The sequence below is a fragment of the Pezoporus flaviventris genome, unplaced genomic scaffold (genome assembly GCF_033815535.1).
Source record: "Pezoporus flaviventris isolate CSIRO_AGI_PZ_B2104156 unplaced genomic scaffold, CSIRO_AGI_Pfla_v1 ptg000029l, whole genome shotgun sequence".
Taxonomy (NCBI): Eukaryota; Metazoa; Chordata; class Aves; order Psittaciformes; family Psittacidae; genus Pezoporus; species Pezoporus flaviventris.
The window spans coordinates 2724244-2747181 of NW_026892577.1; the positions used below are offsets into that span (position 1 = coordinate 2724244).

General features: G+C 40.1%; 1 protein-coding gene across 3 annotated transcripts in view; it reads left to right on the top strand.

The window, feature by feature from the left end:
• CACUL1 (CDK2 associated cullin domain 1) overlaps window positions 1-22938 on the top strand; it is a 51622-nt gene that overhangs the window by 22885 nt on the left and 5799 nt on the right. For 2 of the 3 annotated variants that reach the window (XM_061458634.1, XM_061458632.1), the window contains 3 exons: window positions 5458-5560; window positions 18496-18585; window positions 21410-21548. In XM_061458634.1, coding sequence (XP_061314618.1) covers window positions 5458-5560; window positions 18496-18585; window positions 21410-21548 — 332 coding nt within the window. The remainder of the gene's footprint in view (window positions 1-5457; window positions 5561-18495; window positions 18586-21409; window positions 21549-22938) is intronic. The other variant, XM_061458633.1, reaches the window with a different exon arrangement.

Consider the following 22938-nt stretch of genomic DNA (forward strand, 5'->3'; position numbering starts at 1 on the left):
AATGAAATCCAGTTGCCACAGCTTTACTTGTAAGCTAAGAGCTGTGTTCCTAGTGCTGATTTTGTATTTTTCTCCTTGCTCCTGGTTTAAAATCCTGGAGAAAAACTAGGAAGAGACTGTTTCCCCCTGGTGCATTCAGATATTCTTGTATGCTAGCCATTTATTCACCCATGCGTGCTTCACTTGTTTATTGCAGGCAGGTGTTCAAGAGGTCTCATAATTTAATATCCATTTACAAATGGAGATAAGGTGTTCAGGTGTGTACTTTTATTGAATACTCAGTTCCATCACAGAGGTCAAAATCTATCTTTAACAATTAAGACTGCATAACAATCATCTAGACAATGTTCATGATAGACATAATCAGACAGGCTTTATCATTATAAGCTATATTTATATGACCAGGCAAGGTATAATTGCTGAATAGATTTCTGTATCCTTCTTCGTGCACAGTTGTGATGTGGTGTTTGTATCTTCAAATGAGGACTCTCTGTATCTCATCCTTTCATTTTTAGAGTTTGAGTAACTGATATCTAAACATTATAAGAATGGTTAGTGAGTAATAAACAGACCTGTAAAATGAATAGGGGTTTTATATTTTATTTCAGAATGAAGAAGAGAGAAAGTACTCTCTTGACCTAAAGGAGAAGCTTCTTTAAAGCATGACTAGTGATTTATTCAAGCAGTAAAATTCTGTTTCTGCAAACACTTTTCCATTTCATACAATTAATGAATGGTTTGGGTTGGAAGAGACCTTAAAGCTCATCCAGTTCCAGCTCCCTGCCATAAGCAGGGATACCTTCCACTAGAGCAGGTTGCTCCAAGCCCCGTCCATCCTGGCCTGACTTAATTCGAGTTAGGCCTGAGAGTTCTCATAAATGGTTTGGGTGGGAAAGGACCTGTAAGGGTCATCTAGTCCAACTTCCCCTGCAATGAGGAGACACGTCTTCAATGATTAGGCTGCTCAGAGTCCTGTCCAAGCTGGCCTTGGATGTTTTCAGGGATGGGGCATCTGCTGCTTCTCTGGGCAGCTGTGCCAGTGTCTCATTGTAAAGAATTTCTTCCTTACCTAGTTTAAAACTACCCTTTTTCAGTTTAAAACCATTACCCCATGGCCTGTCACAACAGGCACTGCTGGAATGCCTGTCCCCATCTTTCTTAAAAGCCCCTTTGAAGTAAAGTTGGTGACTTGCATATTAGTCCCTTTTGCTGCCAAATACAATACTGAGCTGCCTCAGATATATAGCTGATTTTGAAGGCTGATGTCAAATTAAGTGTCATACTTGTTCTCTAAAATAATTTGTTAATCAGTGCTGTGCATGATATGGAAAATATACTTGGGGAAGTCAGGATGAAAAGTGTTCAGGTTTTTTCTGTATGTGTTTGGAAGTGCTTTTATGTACAGCTACTCTTGCAATTTTATATTTTAGGGTCTAATCAGGTTTTCTTTCAGCAGTTTCCTTTATTCAGACAAGAAAATATAATTAAAAAACAAAAAGTCTGATTATCCTACAGTACAAATTGCAGCTTTGCAGTTATTTAATAGTTATTTTCATTGTCTTCTTGAGTGAAGAGGACTAAGTTGTTGAGCTCTGCCTCTTTATCAGTACTGATGTGTGATTGCTGTAATCAGGAGTTTCCAAGGCTGTTGAGTTGCACTGGTAAACTTAATTCTGAAAGGATCATTATGCTGCTGCTTAGGAAAACTTTAATATGCATTTAAATATTTAAAATGAATGAAGCTGAGGAAAAGCTAAAGTTTTTGGGTTTTTTTGTACAACTGAAACATGGTTTTGTCCCTTGGTGGCCAAAAAAGACACGGAATTTTTCCTTCGGCTTATTTCTGTGTTTTGATGTCAATGCCTGCACTGTTCTTCTTCCTGATGGGTACCAAACCATATTCATGTGTGTGAATGGTGGGAATACAGGAAGGGTGTTTTGTTAACCTTGTTGTATATGGTGACCAAGGTGTGTTTCAAATCGTGAGTGATGGTTGAGAGGGCTGACTTTGTAGTTGAGGGAGTTTTCTGTTCCCTTCTTTTGCTAGTCACACTAGTGGGTTTATGTTTTCATGTGGTGATGGATTTTTCCGGTCTTATGTTGAGGACACCAGCATCATAGAATAGTTAGGTTTGGAAAGGACCTTAAGATCATCCAGTTCCAACCCTCGTGCCATGGGCAGGCACACATCACACTAAACCATGCTACCCAAGGCTTCATCCAACCTGGCCTTAAACGCTGCCAGGGATGAAGCATTCACAATCTCCCTGGGCAACCCGTTCCAGCGCCTCACCACCCTAACAGGAAAGAACTTCCTTATATCCAATCTAGACTTCCCCTTTTTAAGTTTGAGCCCATTGCCCCTTGTCCTATCACTAGAGTCCCTAATGAAGAGTCCCTCCCCAGCATCCCTATAGCCTCCCTTCAGATACTGGAAGGCTGCTCTGAGGTCTCCACGCAGCCTTCTCTTCTCCAGGCTGAACACAGTGGACTTCTTAAGAAAGCATGGAGACCCAGAGCACTTTCGTCCCTTCAAAATTCTTTGGGTCCTTCAGAAGCTCCAGGGTATAACTGCAAATAAAGCAAATTAAACTAGAAGCAGTTCAGCACATGGGGTTTTATTCCTAAGAATGATTCCTAGTGGATAAGTGTTTGCTTTGTAAATCCAAATGAGGTTATTCTGCCTGCTCACATATTGTGCATATCACAGCATGCTGCACACATGAATGAATAAAAATCATATTTCCACTTCAGGAAAAATTAAAATCAGCATTTAGATGATATACTTTTTTTCCTAATAGGTTCTCAGTTGTTAATTATACTTGGAGATGTAGCTGAAAACCTGTGATCTTGTGGTTTTAAATGAGCCTAATGTTTGTGAGCACTGTGGTTTTAGAGTAGTTAAGAATGTTTTCATTGCCTTTAAAATACTACTATTCTTGCTGGGTGGTATTGCTTTGTTGCTTATTATCTAGAGGGCATTTCATGTGTGTCTGTATACACAAATATATGTGAGTGTGTGTATGTATATATATGTGGATGAGTTAAGTGTTCTTATATTTTTTTCTCTTTCAAGTATTTATTGATCTCTTAATACAACTGCGTTTGTTAACATCTGCCTTACATGATACGGTGTTTTGTGGAAGAAGGGCTTATATCATCTCTGACTTTCTCAGTTACTGATACCTGCTTACCTTCTCCTGTCAGTTAGACCTGTAGGTGACTTAACACACTTAAAGAAATACTGGTACAGCCTATGTAGTGACATCTCCACTAACGAGAACAGGAAAGCTGACAACTCTTCTGCTATCTCCTTTCAGCCCCGTGGATTGGACACGAAGTACTTAGGTTAGATGATTTTTTGTTCATTCAAGTGTAACATCTTTTTGGAAAGGTGCTGCCAAGTGAGCAAACGTGAAGAATATTTTACAGTTGTTCCATGTTAAGTACTCTGTTGTAACTCTTCTGCTTGAAGCTGCTGGGGACTTGTGTTGCTTTTCTAGTTATGAAACTTAAGGCATAGGCTTTTCAATTGAACAAAAGGAAGCATCTCAGTCTGCACTTGTTGCCAGCTACTTTTCATGTAAAAAAGTCTTTAGTCTGGGAAGGGACCAGAGTGAGCTATTTCCTTCAGCTAACTCCTCATGAAAATCACTAGTTTGGCATTGTCAGGTTTGGTTCATGTCAGTAGACCTGTGCTGAGATGCTCTGGTCACTCCTGTGTGTGGCACCGGTAGGTACATGGTAGCATGTGGTCAGGAAGCTCAAGGTGGAAACGGTTTAGGAAGCTAGGTCTGATGAAAGACTGTAGCATGGTGTGTAGCTTAATGCCTCTGAGATGAAGGCAAGGTTGGACAGAGCCATGGCCGACATTGTCTAGTGTGAGGCATCCCTGCCTGTGGCATAGGGTTGGAGCTGGATGATCTTGAGGTGCTTTCCAACCCTAACTATTCTATGATTCTATGATGTGTATCTTCAGTTGCTGTGAATTTCTCTTGCAATGGCAATTCACCATTGACCAAAAATACTACAGTCTTTCTCTCAACCTCTGCTCAAAGAACAGGTCAAGGTGAGGGGAAAACCACTGAGTAATAGCCTTTGAGTAATACCCCTCTGCTGGTAGGGAGGGAACTGTCAGTAGGAAGCTACTGTATCTTTAAAAAAATCTTAAGAAGATTGTTACCCATTACTGCAACAAACCTAAACTTCAGTAGGGGCAGGTATTCAGCCCTCACATTGCTTTTGTTCCAGTAGGTTCAGTTTTCATTAAAGGTAAATGCTGCTGAATACTTGCCTTGAAAATGTAAGTGGTTTCTGCATGGTCAGTTTGTTATGTTATGTGTACAGTTTTGTAATGGCCAAGAAAATGGGTTTCACAAAAAGAAATTTCAAGATTGCCCTAATAGTGTTCCAAGGGCTTGTTCCAGTTGTGCTAAATGCGTTCGTGAACAGGAGAACAACTTGATTTAAAGCGTGGAAAAACCTTTCTCCCTTAAGAGATCCCTTCCTCTAGTAAATCTGTTAAGTGCTTCAGTACATTATTTTTTATTAAGTTGATTTTCCATTACAGTATCTATTGAACTCTTTTACCCATGGTGTCCAGATGAATTCAGTTGTACTACTTCCATGTTAATGTTGTGACAATAGGAGATTTATCTTGAAACAATTATTTTTCCCAGCATTTCAAACCCACCTATGAATAAAATAACAGACAAGAAATCTTACTATTAATTGCAGGCTGGGAACCGAGGAATAACACTAAATAGTACATTAGGTGTAGAGGTCCTCAAGGAACTCCAGAATAGAATTTCCTTCGAAGGTTGAAAGGTGAATTTATTATTAATGCTGAGTGGGTTGAGGTAATTGAATCCTAAACATTCCAATGTAGTTCAGTTTTGTACAGATTTATATATATCACTTATACCACAGTTTAGTAATTCTAACCAGCTATCCTCTGGGATTAGCAATGAACCAGACAGAAGTGGATAGTTGTACTGGTGATTTGTTATTGTAACATACCTATTTTAATGGCTTAGTTGCCTTTAGACACTGGTAAAAATGCTTTGTTTTGTTGCAAACATTATGTCCAACCCTATTTTGGAGTTAGAGCATTTCTGAAGTTCTAAAATGAAGTGTTTTTTCCTACAAACTCGCCAGTCTGGATCAGTATGGAGATACATGTGTAGATGGGGGGGGGGGGGAAACGACACACAGAGGCATCCCTGTCTATAAGTAGGTTTGTTACCAGTAGTACCACTTGCATTCTTAATTTTAAATACCTGGGGGTGTTTTTATTGTATAGGAATGATCTATTTAGTATGAATACAGTCACTGAGGAAGTGCTTTACAGGTCAAATATTCTACAGCTTTAAATTCTATTTTTATTTCTGGATAAGTAAGTGTATTTTATTTGCTGTTATGAAAAACAAACTTGGAAACTTCTGTCTTATTTTCCAGAATAAATTTTACATAGAAACCAAGCTTAACAGAGACTTAAAAGATGACCTTATAAAGCTGTTTACGGAACATGTTGCAGAAAAGCACATTTACAACCTAATGCGTAAGTAAACCTATTGAATTTTTCTTACAGTGGGAGTTTGGAAAACCACAGTGCTTTCAGATATTGCAGAAATCTACAGCAAATAGGGGGAAAATGGCGAATGGTTAGTGAACTTAAATACAAATTCCCTTTTAAGTCATCCATGTGAAAAAATGTGGCCTGCTTTTTCAGAGAATATGACCTTGTATGAAGTCAGGGTTTTGTTGGGTATCTGGGGGGAGCAAATCTGCATTTTCCCTTAGGATTTCTGATGATGACAACAAATGTTTTATTGTGCTGTTGCTTATGCTGTTCCTCTTTAATTTCAGCATCAAAATATTGACAGGTATCATTAAGAATGTGATGTGGTCAGAGAATTATGACACCACTGGCGTTACTGTCATGATGTACTTGAGTACTCCCTGCCAGTTAGTGAAGTGCATACTGCTGGCAGCACTTTCTCTGTGAAGCTGATGGGTTAATGCAAATAGAATATGTTTCAAGTGATAAAACTTCCCGTTAAGTGCTCCTGTGGGTAACCCCTGTGGTGAACCGCTGAGTTTGCCTACAACCTGCTCTACCATCAGTGTGTGGTTGTGTGAGCTTAGGTGCCTAGGTAGTGGCCTGGTTAGTCCCTTGAAAAGGCAGTTAGCAAAGGTGGAGATAATCATGCATGGAGTTCAGAAAGTGGTGAGCAGTTGACCAACAGGGCTGAGAGAATTGCAATTGTAGATGCTTTCTGCAGCTGGATAGTTCCTGTGTCCTGGGCTGAGTTCAGTACCTAGCCTACTGTACTCCCCTTTGTAACCCACCCCTGCTGCAGTGTTTCTGTTTTCATCTAGCTGGTCCCCTCCTCTTTGCTCTGAAGCACTTATCTGTATGCCAAATGGAGACCAAAGGGTGGGAGATTAGTGAAGTATATTCCTTCTTTTGTCTTTACTTGGGTATCAGTGCCCTTCTCTCTCCAGTAAAGAGCTGGGGGAGAGGAGCTTTGTTAAGCTTCTTAGGGTCACTGTGTTTTGGCCTTCTTGGAGAAGGGTGGGTGAACAAGGTACCTACCCTCCGGTCAAGGAGCCTGGTAACCTAGAATGATGCAAGATGATCAACTCTGATGCTATCTTGTTGCTCTTATTTGGAAAAATAGCTCTAAGAAGAGCTGTTAGCCATGTAGCAGATCAGGTTACTTTGGAAGTAGCAGGGCAATGAGGAATGCCCACCCATGGGCCTGATGTTTTATTGTGTGACAAAGAGTATGGTGAAATCTGGGAATATTATTGCTGCAACAAGATCATGGAAAACTCAGCTGATACTGCCTTAAAATTAAGTACATTTAATTCTAAGTATATGCGTTTTTCAGGCAATAAAAACATTAATGTGATTTGGGTTTTTTCAGTAACAAAGGAAAGGTCATGCTGGTCACATCTTTAGAACCTAAGTATGAGAATCAAATAGTAATTATAGGTGGAACTATTGAAAGGAAATACCTGTGGTTGTGTATGCATGAAATCTGAAATACTTCTCTCCAGCTCTGTTGTAATTGCAGAAGTAAAATAATTGGAAAATTAAAGTGAGCTCTCATCAGTGGGGTTGCTGTGTATGGAGTCTGTTATTTAATGAGCAATTTACTTGGGTTTCATTTCAGTCTTACCATCAGCTTATTAAAACTGAGTTATTTAGGTTTTTATCTTAGGAGTAAGTAAGGTGATATATATGGGTGTGTATAAACTCCTGACCGTGACCTGACTTGCTTAAGTCTTGGATAATGGGGTTTTTAAATTGAGTTAAAGTATTCATAAAGAAAATTCTAAGCTTGCTATCAGTTCCCTGGGAAATTATTAAGGACACGTAGCACATGGTCCCTTTCTGTTATTATTGTCCTATAAAGGTGCTGAAAAACTTGTCTTGTTTTCTGCCATTCTTGGCTGTTCTTTCTAGCTTGCTGTAATTCAGGCCATAATAGAAAAGGATATTACCTTAATCTTTGGAAGTGTAAGGCCTATGTGAAAATAGCATGTAAGTCAGTGTTTGTTAATTACTGCCACATTGTCAGTATGTGGGGCTGTTTCCTGACATTCTATGTAGACTTAGTTCAACAGAAAAGAGATTTTTGTATTATGGGGAGGGGGGGAAATAAGGTTTAGAGTGGGTATGCTTAGGAAATGAAAGTCATTGAAATTGTGATCTATATAGAGAAATGGAATCCAGGGGCTGTTTCATAGATGGCGCAGCTGCCACTTGAGTGAGAAGCAGCATGCCTTGCCTCTATTTTGAAAAGCAAGCAACAAAATAGGTTTAATCTGTTTGTGGGCTAGACTCAGAGAACAAGAATAGCATCTGCTTTTACTCTTGAAATTTGTTGCTATGTTTTTTGTACAAAGGGAGGTTTGTTTGTAGTATCTTGTCTTTCTGTCAGAGCCTGCAAGCTGGCATTTGTATTTGAAGTTGCGTTCAGGAAGGACAGTAAGTACATTCCAGGTTCTTTTGCTCAGAGAAAATGTTCCTGCTCTACTTCAAAAGACGGGGATAAATTAAGTCGGAGTAGCAGTGCAGCACAGATCTCTTCCTTAGTGTTTGATCTTGCTCAAGCTCCCACTCGTTGAGACGGCCCAAGTCCCCGTGCTGTGTGGTTGAAGGCAGGAAGATGCAAAATGAACTCCTGGTAAAATGGTCTCTGTGGTGGGAGCACTTATCTGAGCACTTAGTTGCAGAAATAGAGTGATTGAGGTGCGAATTCATTACCTACAGAAGAAATAGCGCTTAAGTGAGCTTTACTTGAACAAATTTTGCCTGCATAAACACCGATTTGGTTCCATTTATTTGATAGAGGAAATGTTTATTAATAAAACCACCACAATGCTCTTTTATCTAGAGCGCTTATAAGCAGTTAATACATAAAAAGAAATAATACACAGATCCATATACACAGTTGTGTTTGTGAAACACTTTTACATTCACACATACTTATTGAGTCAGTGCTCTTCAAATTAAAGTGGATACATTTGAACTAAGTGAATATAACCTGGTTATTTTCCTTACAAAGCCAAAGCTGGCTCTTGCAGATAAGGCTGCGGTATTACATGGCTTGGGAGAAGTTGCTGTGTGCAGAATTACTTAACTGAATGTAAGAAGGAAAGATACAGCATCTTATTTACAAGAAGGTTCAGAAATGGGATGGGGGGAAGGTACAGATAATACCCACTTGTCACTAGGGAAGGGGTGGTGGAGAATGTTATCTTTGTTCCTGCTGGAGTCCTGCATGAGATGATTTATAAGCAGGAAAATTCAGAGATACCTGGGGTTTTTTCTTCTTATGCAGCCACTGTCTTTTCTGGTAGGCTAGACCCGAGTTTCCTGTGTTCCCATCTTTGATCTGCTGTGTCAGGAAGAGATCATAAAACAGGTCCCTTTTCCCCAGAGGAAAGGAAATCTTTTGGGCCATGGTGAAAACACTGTGCAATAAAGAGGGACCAAGACTTCATGAGTCTGAACATTGTTATCAGGATCCATGGTGAGAACATGGCCTGTGAATGAGGAAATTCCCTGAAACTTACTAATACAAAACTGGAGTATGGGCTTGAAAATATGAAGTGTAGGCAGAATGATCACTGAGGATTAAAGCATTAGCTTTCAGCTTCTGAATGTCTCAGATTTTTGTTTATGATGTGTATCAAGATAAGTACAGAATCACCTACTGAAACCCGAGCATATGGAGCAGTTGGTTATCTGTCTGTAGATTCTTAATAGACTGTAGGCAGCTATTGAGTGTAGTTTTCTGTGTCAGTGCTTGTGTGAGTTCAGAGCTAAAACCCAGCGTAAAAATGTATTCTTTACATTCATAGAATAGTTAGGGTTGGAAAGGACCTTAAGATCATCCAGTTCCAGCCCCCCTGCCATGGGCAGGGACACCTCACACTAAACCATGCCACCCAAGGCTCTGGCCAACCTGGTCTTGAACACCACCAGGGATGGAGCATTCACAACCTCCCTGGGCAACCCATTCCAATGCCTCACCACACTCACAGTAAAGAATTTCTTCCTTATATCCAACCTAAACTTCCCCTGTTTAAGTTTTAACCCATTACCCCTTGTCCTATCACTACAGTCCCTAATGAAGAGTCCCTCCCCAGCATCCCTATAGGCCCCCTTCAGATACTGGAAGTCTGCTCTGAGGTCTCCACACAGCCTTCTCTTCTCCAGGCTGAACAGCCCCAACTTCCTCAGCCTGTCTTCATACAGGAGGTGCTCCAGTCCCCTGATCATCCTCGTGGCCTCCTCTGGACTTGTTCCAACAGTTCCATGTCCTTTTTATGTTGAGGACGCCAGAACTGCACACAGTACTCCAGGTGAGGTCTCACAAGAGCAGAGTAGAGGGGCAGGATCACCTCCTTTGACCTGCTGGTCACGCTCCTTTTAATGCAGCCCAGGATACGGTTGCTTTCTGGGCTGCGAGCGCACACTGAAGCCGGCTCATGTTCATTTTCTCATCAGCCAACACCCCCAAGTCCTTCTCCTTGGGCTGCTCTGAATCTCTTCTCTGCCCAACCTGTAGCTGTGCCTGGGATTGCTCCGACCCAGGTGTAGGACCTTGCACTTGGCATGGTTAAACTTCATGAGGTTGGCATCAGCCCACCTCACAAGCGTGTCAAGGTCCCTCTGGATGGCATTCCTTCCCTCCAGGGTATCAACCGAACCACACAGCTTGGTGTCATCGGCAAACTTGCTGAGGGCACACTCAATCCCACTGTCCATGTCAGCGACGAAGATGTTGAACAAGACCGGTCCCAACACCAATCCCTGAGGGACACCACTCGTTACTGGTCTCCAGCCAGACATTGAGCCATGTAGAATCCCTTGTGTTACATTCACCAAAAATACCAATTCTCATGGTTTTCCAAGAAAAATTTCATTGTAAAAACCCTGGAGGAGAAGGAGGACTCGCAGTCTGTTTCCTTACATAAGCAGTTTCTAATAGCTTACTAGGGAAAACTTTTCTCTGAAGATTCTTATGTAAGGCAGATGTCAGGAGAGGAATTTCCACTGTGTCAGTGCTTTCTGAAAAGGACCAGAAGAGTTAACTTGAAAGCTGGAAAAGGCTGCTAACAGCTTCCTAAGGATGAAATTGTCCAGCTGTCCTTGTTGCTTGCAGCAGGTACAAATCTAATACAAAATTATAGAGAATGAATCTAGTCCTAGCTGTTGGAGTTGTTAGATGTACCAGGCAGCATGTTTCCTGTTGCTTGTGCAGTGGGTAAGCAGGAGAGCTACATATTTAGGTGATGTGTTTTGCTGTGTTGACCTCCAGAAACCAGTTGATGTCAGTGGAGCAAGCGACCCTCATCACTTTGGCTCTGTACTGCTGTGACATAGTGCCTACTGTCAATAAATTCCTGATCTAGCTCTCGTGACTACCCCAGAAGAGCAGCAGTGCAAAAGGCTGTGATTGATGCCAGGTTCACGGCCTGATTGTGCAGCTACAATAAGGAACACAGGGTTTCTTTTGATGTGTTGGGTTTTTTTTATTCACTTGCTATGCCTCACCCTTTGGCAGAGATAGACAAGAAAAGAATGGATTGGATTGACTTTTTCCCTGCTTGAGCTGCTGCTTCTTTTTCCTCCCCTCTATTTTGACATCTATCTCAAATCTGTGTGTGAGAAGCAACCTGTTACTGCCCTGATGCACAAACTGCAGAGAAAATCCCATGCCAAGGCAGAAAACACTCATTCTTTTTCAGCTGCCTAAAGAAGGCATTGCCCTTACCCTTTCTGTGTGCTGCTCTTCTGGATTTACATTCAAGAAGTTGTTCTTTGTGCTTCTTTCTACCTTATTGATCCAATGCTTATGGTTCATGAAGAAATAGCAGTTAGCTTCATAAATGAACTTGTTCTTTAATAGCTGTACTGTGTTGGATCCAAAGTCAGTGTATCCCTGTGTCTTGGTCTTGACAAAAATGCATAGAGCATTATTATAGCTTTGGTGCAGCTGAAGTTTGGTGACCATGGGTTTGTATCTTGGAAGGTATTTGTCCTGTAGGAAGAGCTGAAGGTTTCCTTGCATGGTTTAGGTTATATCTACGTTAATAACTGGTGTGGTGTAAAGGGAACACAGGACAAAACACCTGTGTGTTGTTGAGGACCCAGTATTCACCTTTACATGTGTTTGGGAGAGTTTTATTTCACGCTTGCTAATGTCTGGTCCTGTGGACAGAATGCCAGTTAGGAGTTTGAGCACATCTGGTTTAATCTTGCCCAAAAGGAATGAAGTTAATGTGCTCCAAGGCAGCTCTGCCATACAAACCAAGGAGCTGTAAATGGGGATGATCAGTGAATTTGCTTCAAAAGCACATTTCAAATCTGAACTAAAGCATTAATAGAGAATCTACCCTTAAGCATTTGAAATCACCATTCCTTTTTTCTTTGAGACGCAGAGTGACTGCTGTGATGGCAGAAGTCGTATGTTGTTAATCAAAAAGTCCCATTTGATTGCTGAGGCTCTTTCCTTCTGTAATACATGGGGTGTTACTCAGCCCCTAGACACTGCTTTGCTTGCTTTTCTTCCTTCAAGTGTGCAAAATCAGTATGGGGAAAAACTGCATAACCTTCCTTTACCTTCATAAAGGTGTTTCTTGCTTCTAAGAATGATACAGAGAAAGAAAACCATCAATTTCTTTTAAAACAATACAATAGTTTAAAAGGCAGAATTACTTGCTCTCTCACATGCAATGCCTTGCTCTCTGTCTTTAGAATCAGCCTATGTGTCTGGATAGGTAAAATGATGTTAGAAGATTGCTTCCTGAGGGCCTTAGAAATGAAGCAAGGTAGCAGAGCACTAGGAAATTCTGATTGATTCCAGTGTATTTGTACCAGACTAAACGGGGGTGACTTCTGTTAGAATTTCTCTACAACAAAAAGCTATTTTACTCTTTTTCCACAGCTATAAAGCCATTGAGTTACCAGCTTGAGACATTAAATGTTTGGGGAAGGGGAGAAAGAGGGTTTTGTAGCATAAAGGGTCCCTTTTTAGATGTAGGGAAGGGATGCATTTATTGTAGAATTCTTTGTTAAAATTACATATGAAAGATTTTTATGTATCTACAGGATTGTGTTTAATTTTTGGCTTATTCTATGTAGGCAAATAGGTTAATGTTATTGCCTCCACTTCAGGTTCCCAGTTTTAACCCTAAAACATGTTTTCCTTCCTTTCCTTCCTTCCCATCTTCCTTCCAAATACTGGTAGACACAGATAAGTGATAGTGAAAATTAAGTGCAGCATGTTCCAGTCCTTTCCCAGCATATGGGGACTCAGCTGGGATGCTGCACTGACCATTCCTCTTCCTTTGAAACACTGAATTGTCACATTAATGTCAGTCTATTCTTAGACCTCAGCAGTTCCCCCCACAGTCTCAAGGGCTATGTAGGATACACCTTGTGCAGCTATTCATCTCTTAAATTGTCTGTGCTCAGCAGACCTGATGGAGTAATCAAGAATGGCAAGCTGACCAGGGTGATATCACTCATACTGAAGTGCTGGTTGTAATTTGTCAGCTAAGCACTGAGTAATCATATTGTAACCATATTGGAAACAGTAGGTATTGTTACTAAGTTTAATAGAATATGCTCAAATTCTTTAAATAACACTTGCCCAAGGAAGCTGTGAATGCTCCATCCCTGGCAGTGTTCAAGACCGGCTTGGCCAGAACCTTGGGTGACGTGGTTTAGTGTGAGATGTCTCTGCACATGGCAGGGGGTTGGAACTGGATGATCTTAAGGTCCTTTCCAACCCTAACTATTCTGTGACTCTATGATTATCTACACACAATTTTATCACTGAACTAAACTTTTCACCCAAGAACTAGGCTATTTTAAAAAGCCGAAGTTGCATCTCTTGTTTTATCTTGTTTCATATTGATTAAGTTGCAGCACCTTTGGAGTAAAGGCATTTTCTCATTGGAAAATACAGTCTGAAGTAATGACTGTCATGTTTAATCTGGTTCCTTGGTAAAAACCTAGGAATAATGTTCCCATTTCAATAAGCCTTAACAAAAAATTGCAAACAGAAAAATATCACCTTATTTTCCAATTATAGAAATCCCAAAGTATATATGTCTGCATTTATAGCTTTGCTTTTCATATTTATTCTTCTAACAACACTGGATATTTTCCATGTGATGAAAACTTTGGAATTTTTATTTTGTAGCATTTTCTTTAAATACTTAATAAAGCTTTTGGCCCATGCAATGAATATTTTAAACATAATCTGTGGCTCTATGAAATGCCTACTGGCAAATGCTTAGTAATAAATACAATGTTTAGGTCTTTTTTTTTTTCTTCTAATCCACATTTTAATTCATTCCAAACTTTTGAAGAACTTCAGGTGCTAAAAATCCTTTTTTAGTTGTACTTAGAGGAAAAGAAAAATGCGGAATCGTGAGCAGTTTGTTACTGCAAATGTGAGGGTTAAGCCGGAGGAAAGTTTGCCTTTCATGTAAAAGGCTGTTGAAGTTAACATGTGCAAATTGTATCTCAGTCAAAGTAATGAAAAGGGATCAGTCCTTCTAATAATAAAATAGGCAGCAGATAAATAATAAAACAACAAATCCAAAACTCCAAAGAATGACACCCCCCCCCAAAATAAGCCCAGAACAAACCCAGCCAGCCTCCCCTAAAACCTCAACCCAGAACAGCAACAAAACTACAGCTGCGTTTTGATGCCAGCCATAGTGGTTCCCTTCCTATTAGCTATTGGCATGTGGCTTTTAATCAAGTGCTTTGCACAGGCTGGATTTGGCAGTAAAGGTTGGGATACAGGAACTATGTTCAAGGTGCGGTCAGACGGACCTTATGCAGTTTGGTCGAGAGAAAGGTAATTTATTAAACTATAGATTTGAATGTGTGTGAGCTGATGATATTCCTAAAGGGCAGAACTGCCAGGTGAGCCTGGGCTGTTCGGGTTTGTACTGGCTGTGCACTTGGGACAGTTTCATCTTTACTACTGTATGTCATAGAATCCTAGAATGGTTTGTGTTGGAAGGGACTTTAAGGGGCTTTAAAACTCATCTGGGACACCTTCCACTAGAGCAGATTGCTCCAAGCCCCTGTGTCCAACCTGGCTTTGAACACTGCCAGGGATGGGGCAGCCACAGCTTCTCTGGGCACCCTGTGCCAGCGCCTCAGCACCCTCAGAGAAGAATTTCTTCCTAATATCTATTCTAAGTCTCCCTTCTGACAGGTTAAAGCCATTCCCCCTTGTCCTGTCCATACCTGCCCTTGTAAAGCATCCTTTTCCAGCTTTCTTGTCGGCCCCTTTAGGTACTGGAAAGCTCAGATATATCTTACTCATGGTTGTGTAAAGATTTAAATTCTGTGGAAATGTTAAAGTTGTTCTGCAAAATAAGTATTGCATACTGGAATTAAGTACTAAAGATCACAGTTTGTACAATGGGATAAAGAAATCCAGAATACATTCATTCTACTGTGCAGCTTCATCAAGCAATCAGTTCTGCTTCAGCTGAAGACTGGAGAGCAGCAGCTGACTAATGCCTTAGTTGTGGAAGCTGTTGGAGTTGCTTTTAATGGGAGTACCCTTTAAGTGCATCCCTGAATAATTACAACTTTGAACACATCTGCCTAAGCCATACTTATGTATAATTTGTTAAAATATCTTGGTTTTAAGTTCTATTAAATTACTGGAAAGGGAGGAAAAAATCTTGTGTGCTAACATGCAAAAGTTTCAGTTGTCTGCCAAGCAAAATAAATCTATCTTAAAGGAATGCTGAAGGATAGAAAAGGATTTTTAGGATAGTTAACTCTTAATTTCTTCAAGTGAACCTTGAGTTATGAACTAGTGATTTTGAACTTGAGATGTCATCTGCTATTCCTGGAATTACTGGGATCACAAATCTTGCCCCAAGTACCCCACTGTAATTAGGAAGTAGCTTAAACCTTCATTGAGGGACAAGCTTCTCCAGTGTTCCTGTGTAATAATGGAGTAACTCAGTTACTGTGGAGGACCTGAAGTGCTGCAGGTTCATACCTCACTTACACCAATATAGTTCATCCCCCATAACGCCAAAAAAATCCTGAGGTAGTTCTAGGTATCGTCTTACCTTGGCTCAACAGTATTTCAGAGCATCTTGTGTGTTTCTGAATTAAAACATTCCATCTTGGGAAGCCACGCTTTTCTTTGATTCTGCCATGAGTTGTTTTCAAGACTGTTTTCAGGTTAATTAACTTCTTAGCATATTGGTTACTTGGTCTGTAAAATGCAATATTAGTTTACAAGCACTGGGGAGGCGGTCAGATAGTATCATAGCGTCAGTACAGCTATCGGTCATCTGAGGTTTAGTTTTATTGGAGCTTCTGAGAGCAGGGAGGAGTCGGTGCACCTTCTGTTTTGTCTTAATTATTCTAATAAAACAAGAGCCAAAGCCTTAATATGTGGAGGTCTTTTGTGAGACTGTAAAATAACAACAGGGATAACTTCAGCGTATCTGCCACAGTTGTTTGTTTTAAGTGACCCTCACTTAAGAAGTTATCCAGGATTGACGAACCTTTAGGTAGGTTTCGTTGCAAAACTGAAGGCAAAGTTTTACGTCTTCCATCTACTTACATCTTTGTCTATAAACCTGAACTGAGATTTTTTGGATCTATCCAAAGAGAGGAGTCTTGCTCATTCTTATGGAAATCATTCTGAAAAGACATATCCTGCAGAAGTGCTATTTATATCAGGTATTGATATCTAGCTTTTGGAGAAAGTGTAGGCTGGATTATGTTTTAATGAATAGTATATTCTTTCACTTTTCTTTATTGAGAAACAGGAAGTGTATGCCATTACTTTGTTATAGTGTTGTTGAATATAATGCCATCGTGCTTGTATTTGGCTGTAATCAGAGAGTGACTTCAATTTGTGTTGTAGCATGTGGTGATCTCCAGGTGAATTCTTCCACTGATTTTAATCATGAAATCCCTTTCTAATGACAGGTAGTGTGACCAATAATCTGGAACAGAAACAAGTGGCTGCTTATTATGCATGCTTCATATTGTAAATGTATCTGTTCACATGACCTCAAAGGTTCACAACTGAAACGAGCTTCATTAGTGAATAATACCTTAACAAAAGTGACAAGTACTATTACATGTTTGTAATGGTAAACTATACTCAAGATGTGGACTGTCCTCTTAAACTATTGCTTCTACAGATAATGCAGTTGGTCAACACCTTGATCATGTTAAGGGACCACTGGTGGGGGTTTCCATTACCTGGAAGGGAAGAAAACTCTCAGCAGCATCATTTTCTCCCACAATATGTCCTTTATATATAAAGTCACATAAAGTAGCTTCTGAAATATTTTTTGATTGCTCTTGCTAGTTATATCTTGGGCACTAGTGAGAGCACAGTTTTCTGTTTGTGAGGATTAAATTCAAGAAGCTGTGCTACTTTAATTTTCTTACTAAATGTTCAAGTACTTCTATCTCTGGACTTTGTGCTTTCGATGTTATTGTTAATTCCTAGGCTTATTTTGTTTTAAATAATTGGTTATACATATTTTAGGGATATAATTTGATGTCTGTATCTGAAGAACAAATTTGCAGTTCTCTGGACAGTGCAAATCTGTTGGTGAAGCTTAGGCTAAAGTAGCTACAGTCTAGTTAAATATACATATATACCCACGCGTTCTTTGGATTGTCTGTTACTGTTGCCTAGCTTCCTTATAAAGCGTTATCTCCTTTCTAATTCTATGATTTGCAGCTTTCTTGGTTGCCTAGAGGCTGTTTGAAAAATGTCTTTACGAAATAGGCTGTAAATAAGTCATTACAAAACCAATCACAGGTTCTTGCCCCCTCAAGGCTTCAGCTGAAATGAGCAAGTGCTTGTAAGATGGTTCTTTGTAAAATAAATTCATCTGCAACAGTTAAATATAACAACTTTGATTACTTGGGGAGTAGAAAAAGTACTTTGTTCCTTAATCTCCCTATTACGTGAGCCACTTAAATCTTCAGTAGCATGTGCTGCTCTTTCTGACACTGTTTTCCATTTTATGGTACTATAGTGGCAGGTGCTGCAGCTAGATCTGGAGATGCTCTGAAGCTTAAAAAGCAGAGTCTGTACAATATAAGCACAGAGAGATGCCCTTTAGGTAGACTAGTAAGAGTCATTTCTCCTCTATCTAATGGGTACAGAAAGGTGTATTTGTTGCTTAACTCCTTCATAGAGGAGTAAGAGCTGAGAGGCAGCACTTGGTTTAAACCTTACTTATTTCTTTTCTTTCTCCTGGGTGTTTCTGTAATTCAGATATAAGTTTAAACCTTTTAAGCCTTATAAATTACAAGACAGGGTAAAGGCCTGTATATTGTAATATAAATGGTGAATGTGCTATTGCCAGGTTTTTCCACAAGATGAAAATGCAATTATTGTGATGTTTACTACAGAAGATACCAAGAATGAAATAAAAATATTCACTTGTGTTTAAAAAAACCACTTTTCTTATTTGATTTTTACATATTTTTTTACACTATTTGTACTTCATTTATAGACTTCCAGCCGTCCTTAGTTTTCTGTACAAGATTCAAAGTACTGTAAAGCAAGGATTTGTGGCTCTCCAGGTGTTTGGCACACAGTATGAGAGTGCTTCTAAAAATAAATTGTTTACTTGAGTTCTGCATCTCAATACTTAAGAGCCATCACTTGCTTGGTTTTTCCTCATGACTCCTGCTGCCTGTCTGAAAATGGATGAAAAACAAGTTATGTCCCATTTTCATCACATATAATTTGAGCAGAATAAGTTTGTTAAAGGTGATGTTGTATTACTTTTGAGCATTATCAGTCATATACCTGTTTCCTTTGTGAGGACTTCACATAACAAAGCACAACTGCTGTTTGTCTTTGATATAAAAATGTATATGTAAGAGCCTGTATCTGTTTCTTAGAAACCCTGCTAATTATCTTAATTTTATTTCAGCTTTACTTTTGGAAGCTCAGTCAACGCCCTTTCAAATAACTCCTTCAACCATGGCAAATATTGTGAAAGGCCTGTATACACTACGACCAGGTAAAAAAGGAATGGTCTCTCATACTTTAGTTGATATAAAAATAGAAATGAGGATGGGAAAGCTTTACAGAAAGCTCTAGTTCTTGTATGCAAGCTAGGAATGGAGTGGACCCTCCATTTACAAATTGCATGGATAAAGCTCTTTCAGTAAGCAGGGATTATTTTTACAACAGCAAAAGTAACATTGTACCATCATTTTTAAGGCAACCCTGATTTCATTTTTGTGAACTGTTCAGTACCAAAGAAAAGAAGGGTGTATATATAATTCTTTTGAAAGGAGCTCAGTTTGGTTTTCTTACAGGTGATGGACTTGCGATTTCCCAGTTTTCCATTTCAGCTGGTCACTGTTGTGTACTTCACAACACAACAGATACTGGTTTGAGTTGGTACCATGTGCCTAATTGGATTTTGAATAGTTGTCTTATGTCTGTAAGATACTTAAGTATAAAGATTGTTCCTCCAATCTGCCTGCTTTCCACAGCTGGTAGGAGGACCCAAGTGGCTGACTTTAAGCTATTGTTTAAACAATACATATTTTCTCTGGTTACCTGCTCCTCAAGCTTCTCAGCCTGTGAGAAAATGAGGAACTTTAATGTCATTCCAACTGAAAGAGCACAGGATAGACTTCTTGATGTAAAAGGCTGTTCTTTCTCTGGTGATGCTGGTTCTCGAGGATGAATTCTGAAACAGCCAGGGCAAGAGTTTCTCTGAGGCCATACTTTGCTACTTATTCTGTGGGACTTGCTCCATTGGATGTGTTATGGGTCTGGCAAGCAGATAACTGGAGAAGTAAAGCAGAAAAATGTGGTCAGTTGGATGTGCTGGGGTATTAGAGCAGCACTAGGAAGTGTCTGCTTAGGCAGTGTAAAGAGCAAAAGGAAAAGTGATGCTGATGTGGCTGGTGGTGATGGGCTTTCTCTTGTTTTCTCTTCAGGCAGAAAGTACTTGACAGGCTGTTAGATTTCAGATGCTGCCAGAAAAGACTGTCTTCTAATTCTAACTCCAGCATGTGGTGCCTGTATCAGAAAACACTGGAGCCTGGGCAGGTGCTCAGGCTGCTGGTTGGCCCACTTGGATTTAGCTTGAAATACTCTTTTCACCTCGCCCATGATGATCTGGCAGTGGCATGAAATATTCTACCACAGTATTTCATATTGTGAATTCCAAGTCAGTTTATTAGCTTGGCTAAATGATTCAGTGGCATTAGGTCTTTAGTAGGTAACACATTCCACATGGTACCTTTTTCCTGTATTATTTCATCAGACAAACAGTGCTGTTTCATGTCTGTAAAATTTGGGGGTTTTGTTGGTTTGGTTTTGCTTTTCATTTTACCTGGGGAGCTACAGGCCTGACAGCCTGACCTCAGTGCGGGGAAGGTCATGGAGCAGATGATCTCAAGGGCCATCACACAGCATATACAGGATAACCAGGTGATCAGACCCATTCTGCATGGGTTTATGAAAGGCAGGTCCTGCTTGACTAACCTGATCTCCTGTGACAAGGTGACCTGCTTAGTGGATGAGAGAAAGGCTGTGGATGTTGTCTAGCTGGATATCAGTAAAGCCTTTGACACCGTTTCCCACAGCATTCTCCTGCAGAAACTGCCTCCTCATGGTTTGGATGGGTGCACTTCCCTGGGTAAAACTGTCTGGATGGCTGAACCCAAAGACTGGATATTTAGGAAAAATTTCTTCACTGAAAGGCTTGTGGAGCACTGGAACAGGCTGCCCAGGGAAGTGGTTGAGTCACCATCCCTGGGGGTGTTTAAAAGATGTGTAGATGTGGCACTTAAGGACATGGCTTAGTGGTGTACTTGGCAGTTCTGGGTTAATGGTTGGACTTGATGATCTTAAAGGTCTTTTCCAACCTAAATGATTCTGTGATGAGGGAGTTTAGTGCATTGGTTTTTGTTTAAACCCCCTGTACACTAATAAAGAGGATTTTCTAAGTTTGCCAGTTAGAGTGAAGAGTGAAGTTTGGCATTGACCAAGTAAACATATGTGGGAATTGGGTGAAAACTTGTCATATGCCTTAGTGAATGCTTTTAAACGCATCCCTTTTTCCAAGTAAAGATGGAGTCTAAGGTAACTGCTATAACCTCTGGGAAGGCTGGCTTCACAAATACTCAAGAGGTATTTATTTTTCTCAGAGCAGTTGCTGGAAACCCAATTTTCATCCTTGACTCATTCTGTGTTTCATATAGTCAGCCTTGAAGCAACTTTAAGGTAAACTGTCTTGCTCCTGTAAGGCAATGTTCGGTATAGTGAAATCGCATTTCTGTCCTGAAGCTGAACTAGTAGAGGTTAATATTACATAATAAAGATTAGAAAAGTGTTCATCTAAGCCTTGGAAGATCGGGAAAAGAATTGCATTAATTCATTTGAAATGGGGGATGGAGAAGCAGGGTTGTATGGTGACATTAGTGTGATTTCTAGAAGGAGGGCTCAGCTCTGTGAATACACTTGCAGAGTAAAGTGTTACAAATGAGCTGATTATCTGGATGAGTTGATAATCAAACTTGTCATTGAGGTGAGTGCAGAGACTCGGCAGGACCTGTGAGATGCAGCAAGAACTGAATTTCAATTTGGTGATGAGGTTGATGGCAAACAGTAAATCTTTTATCTACATGTAAACATCTGATTATTTGTTCTGCTTTAAGGCTTGGTTTCTGTGGAGTTTGGGGTATTTTGGGTGGAGTATTTGTTTGTTTAAACTCAAGATCCTAAAATGTGTTTAAAACGGAGCAAAATTGCATTTGTCAAAGAATAAAGTTTTCACAAAAGATCTTTTCCACGTTTTGTTGTTGCTTCCCCTTTTCTTACAGAATGGGTACAGATGGCACCAGCTTTGTTTTCCAAGTTCATCCCAAATATTCTCCCGCCTGCTGTGGAATCTGAGCTTCAGGAATATGCTGCTCAAGACCAGAAACTTCAGAGAGAGCTTATGCAGAATGGATTTACTAGGTAATAATTATTAGTCTTCAGTAGTAATTGTGCTGGACAGTGCTGAAATGGTAAAAATGGATACACCTAAAAATACTAAAGAAATAATTCAAGAGTTAATAAATAACCTTCACAACTCAGTATTTGAAAATGGCCTTATTTTCCATGCTTTTTGAGGACTGCCAACCCTGCAGATGATACCAAAAAGATGATTGGAAGTCTTGAAATATTTTCATGAAAAAGATTGCTTATAGTTCATAAATTCAAAACACAATTCCCTGTGTTTTGATTGTTTCTAATGTATGATTATGCCCTTGTTCAGCCTTTACTTTGGCTCTTTAGTTTCTGTAAACTGACTTCTTTTCATGATGTTTCTGAAAATGCCAGTTGATGACTTTCTCCTTATTCCACTTATAGAGCTATTTATATAGTTAAGGTGTTTATTTTAAATAGTCTTTTTCTCATCTAAGTATTGAATTAGGGAGGATGAGAAAGAAAAAGCAGTAAAAGAGACAGCAGAAAATATTCCTGGCCTGTATTATGCCCTCTGGGGAGTCCCTGTTGCTTTGTGCTCTTCTATTTAACTGCCTAGATGGAAGCACAGTGCTTTCGCTGCAGCAGTGTACCACTTTTGTAGTAGTATTAATCTGGGGGAGCCATTGTGCTCTGTTCCCAAGAGGATCATTTCTGCATGAAGAGAATAAGTCTTCATCTTTCTTGTTACCTGTGCCAACGCTGAGAATCTGGTCCTGTGGTTTGAACGCCTGCTAGACATGGGTATATTTAGTGTAAGATGTACTCCTGGATTTCATACTCTCAAGTGTGAACAAGTCCAGAGGAGGCCACGAGGATGATCAGGGGACTGGAGCACCTCCCGTATGGAGACAGGCTGAGAAAGTTGGGGCTGTTCAGAAGAGAAGGCTGCGTGGAGACCTCAGAGCAGACTTCCAGTATCTGAAGGGGGCCTACAAGGATGCTGGAGAGGGACTCTTCACTAGGGACTGTAGTGATAGGACAAGGGGTAATGGGTTCAAACTTAAAACGGGAAGTTTAGGTTGGATATAAGGAAGAAATTCTTTAAGGGTGGTGAGGCACTGGAATGGGTTGCCCAGGGAAGCTGTGAATGCTCCATCCCTGGCAGTGTTCAAGGCCAAGTTGGACAAGGCCTTGGGTGACATGGTTTAGTGTGAGGTGTCCCTCCCCATGGCAAGGGGGTTGGAACTGGATGATCTTAAGGTCCTTTCCAACCCTAACTATTCCATGATTCTGTGTGGGTTTCCTCAAAGGTGATCTTTCTCTCTTCAAAGCTTGGTAAATTATTGAGCTTCAGAACTCTACTGCTGTTTCAAATACAAATGGTTTTGTAGGCCCACTCCTTGTAAGGCTTTCTGGTGAGGAAAAGATGTTTTGG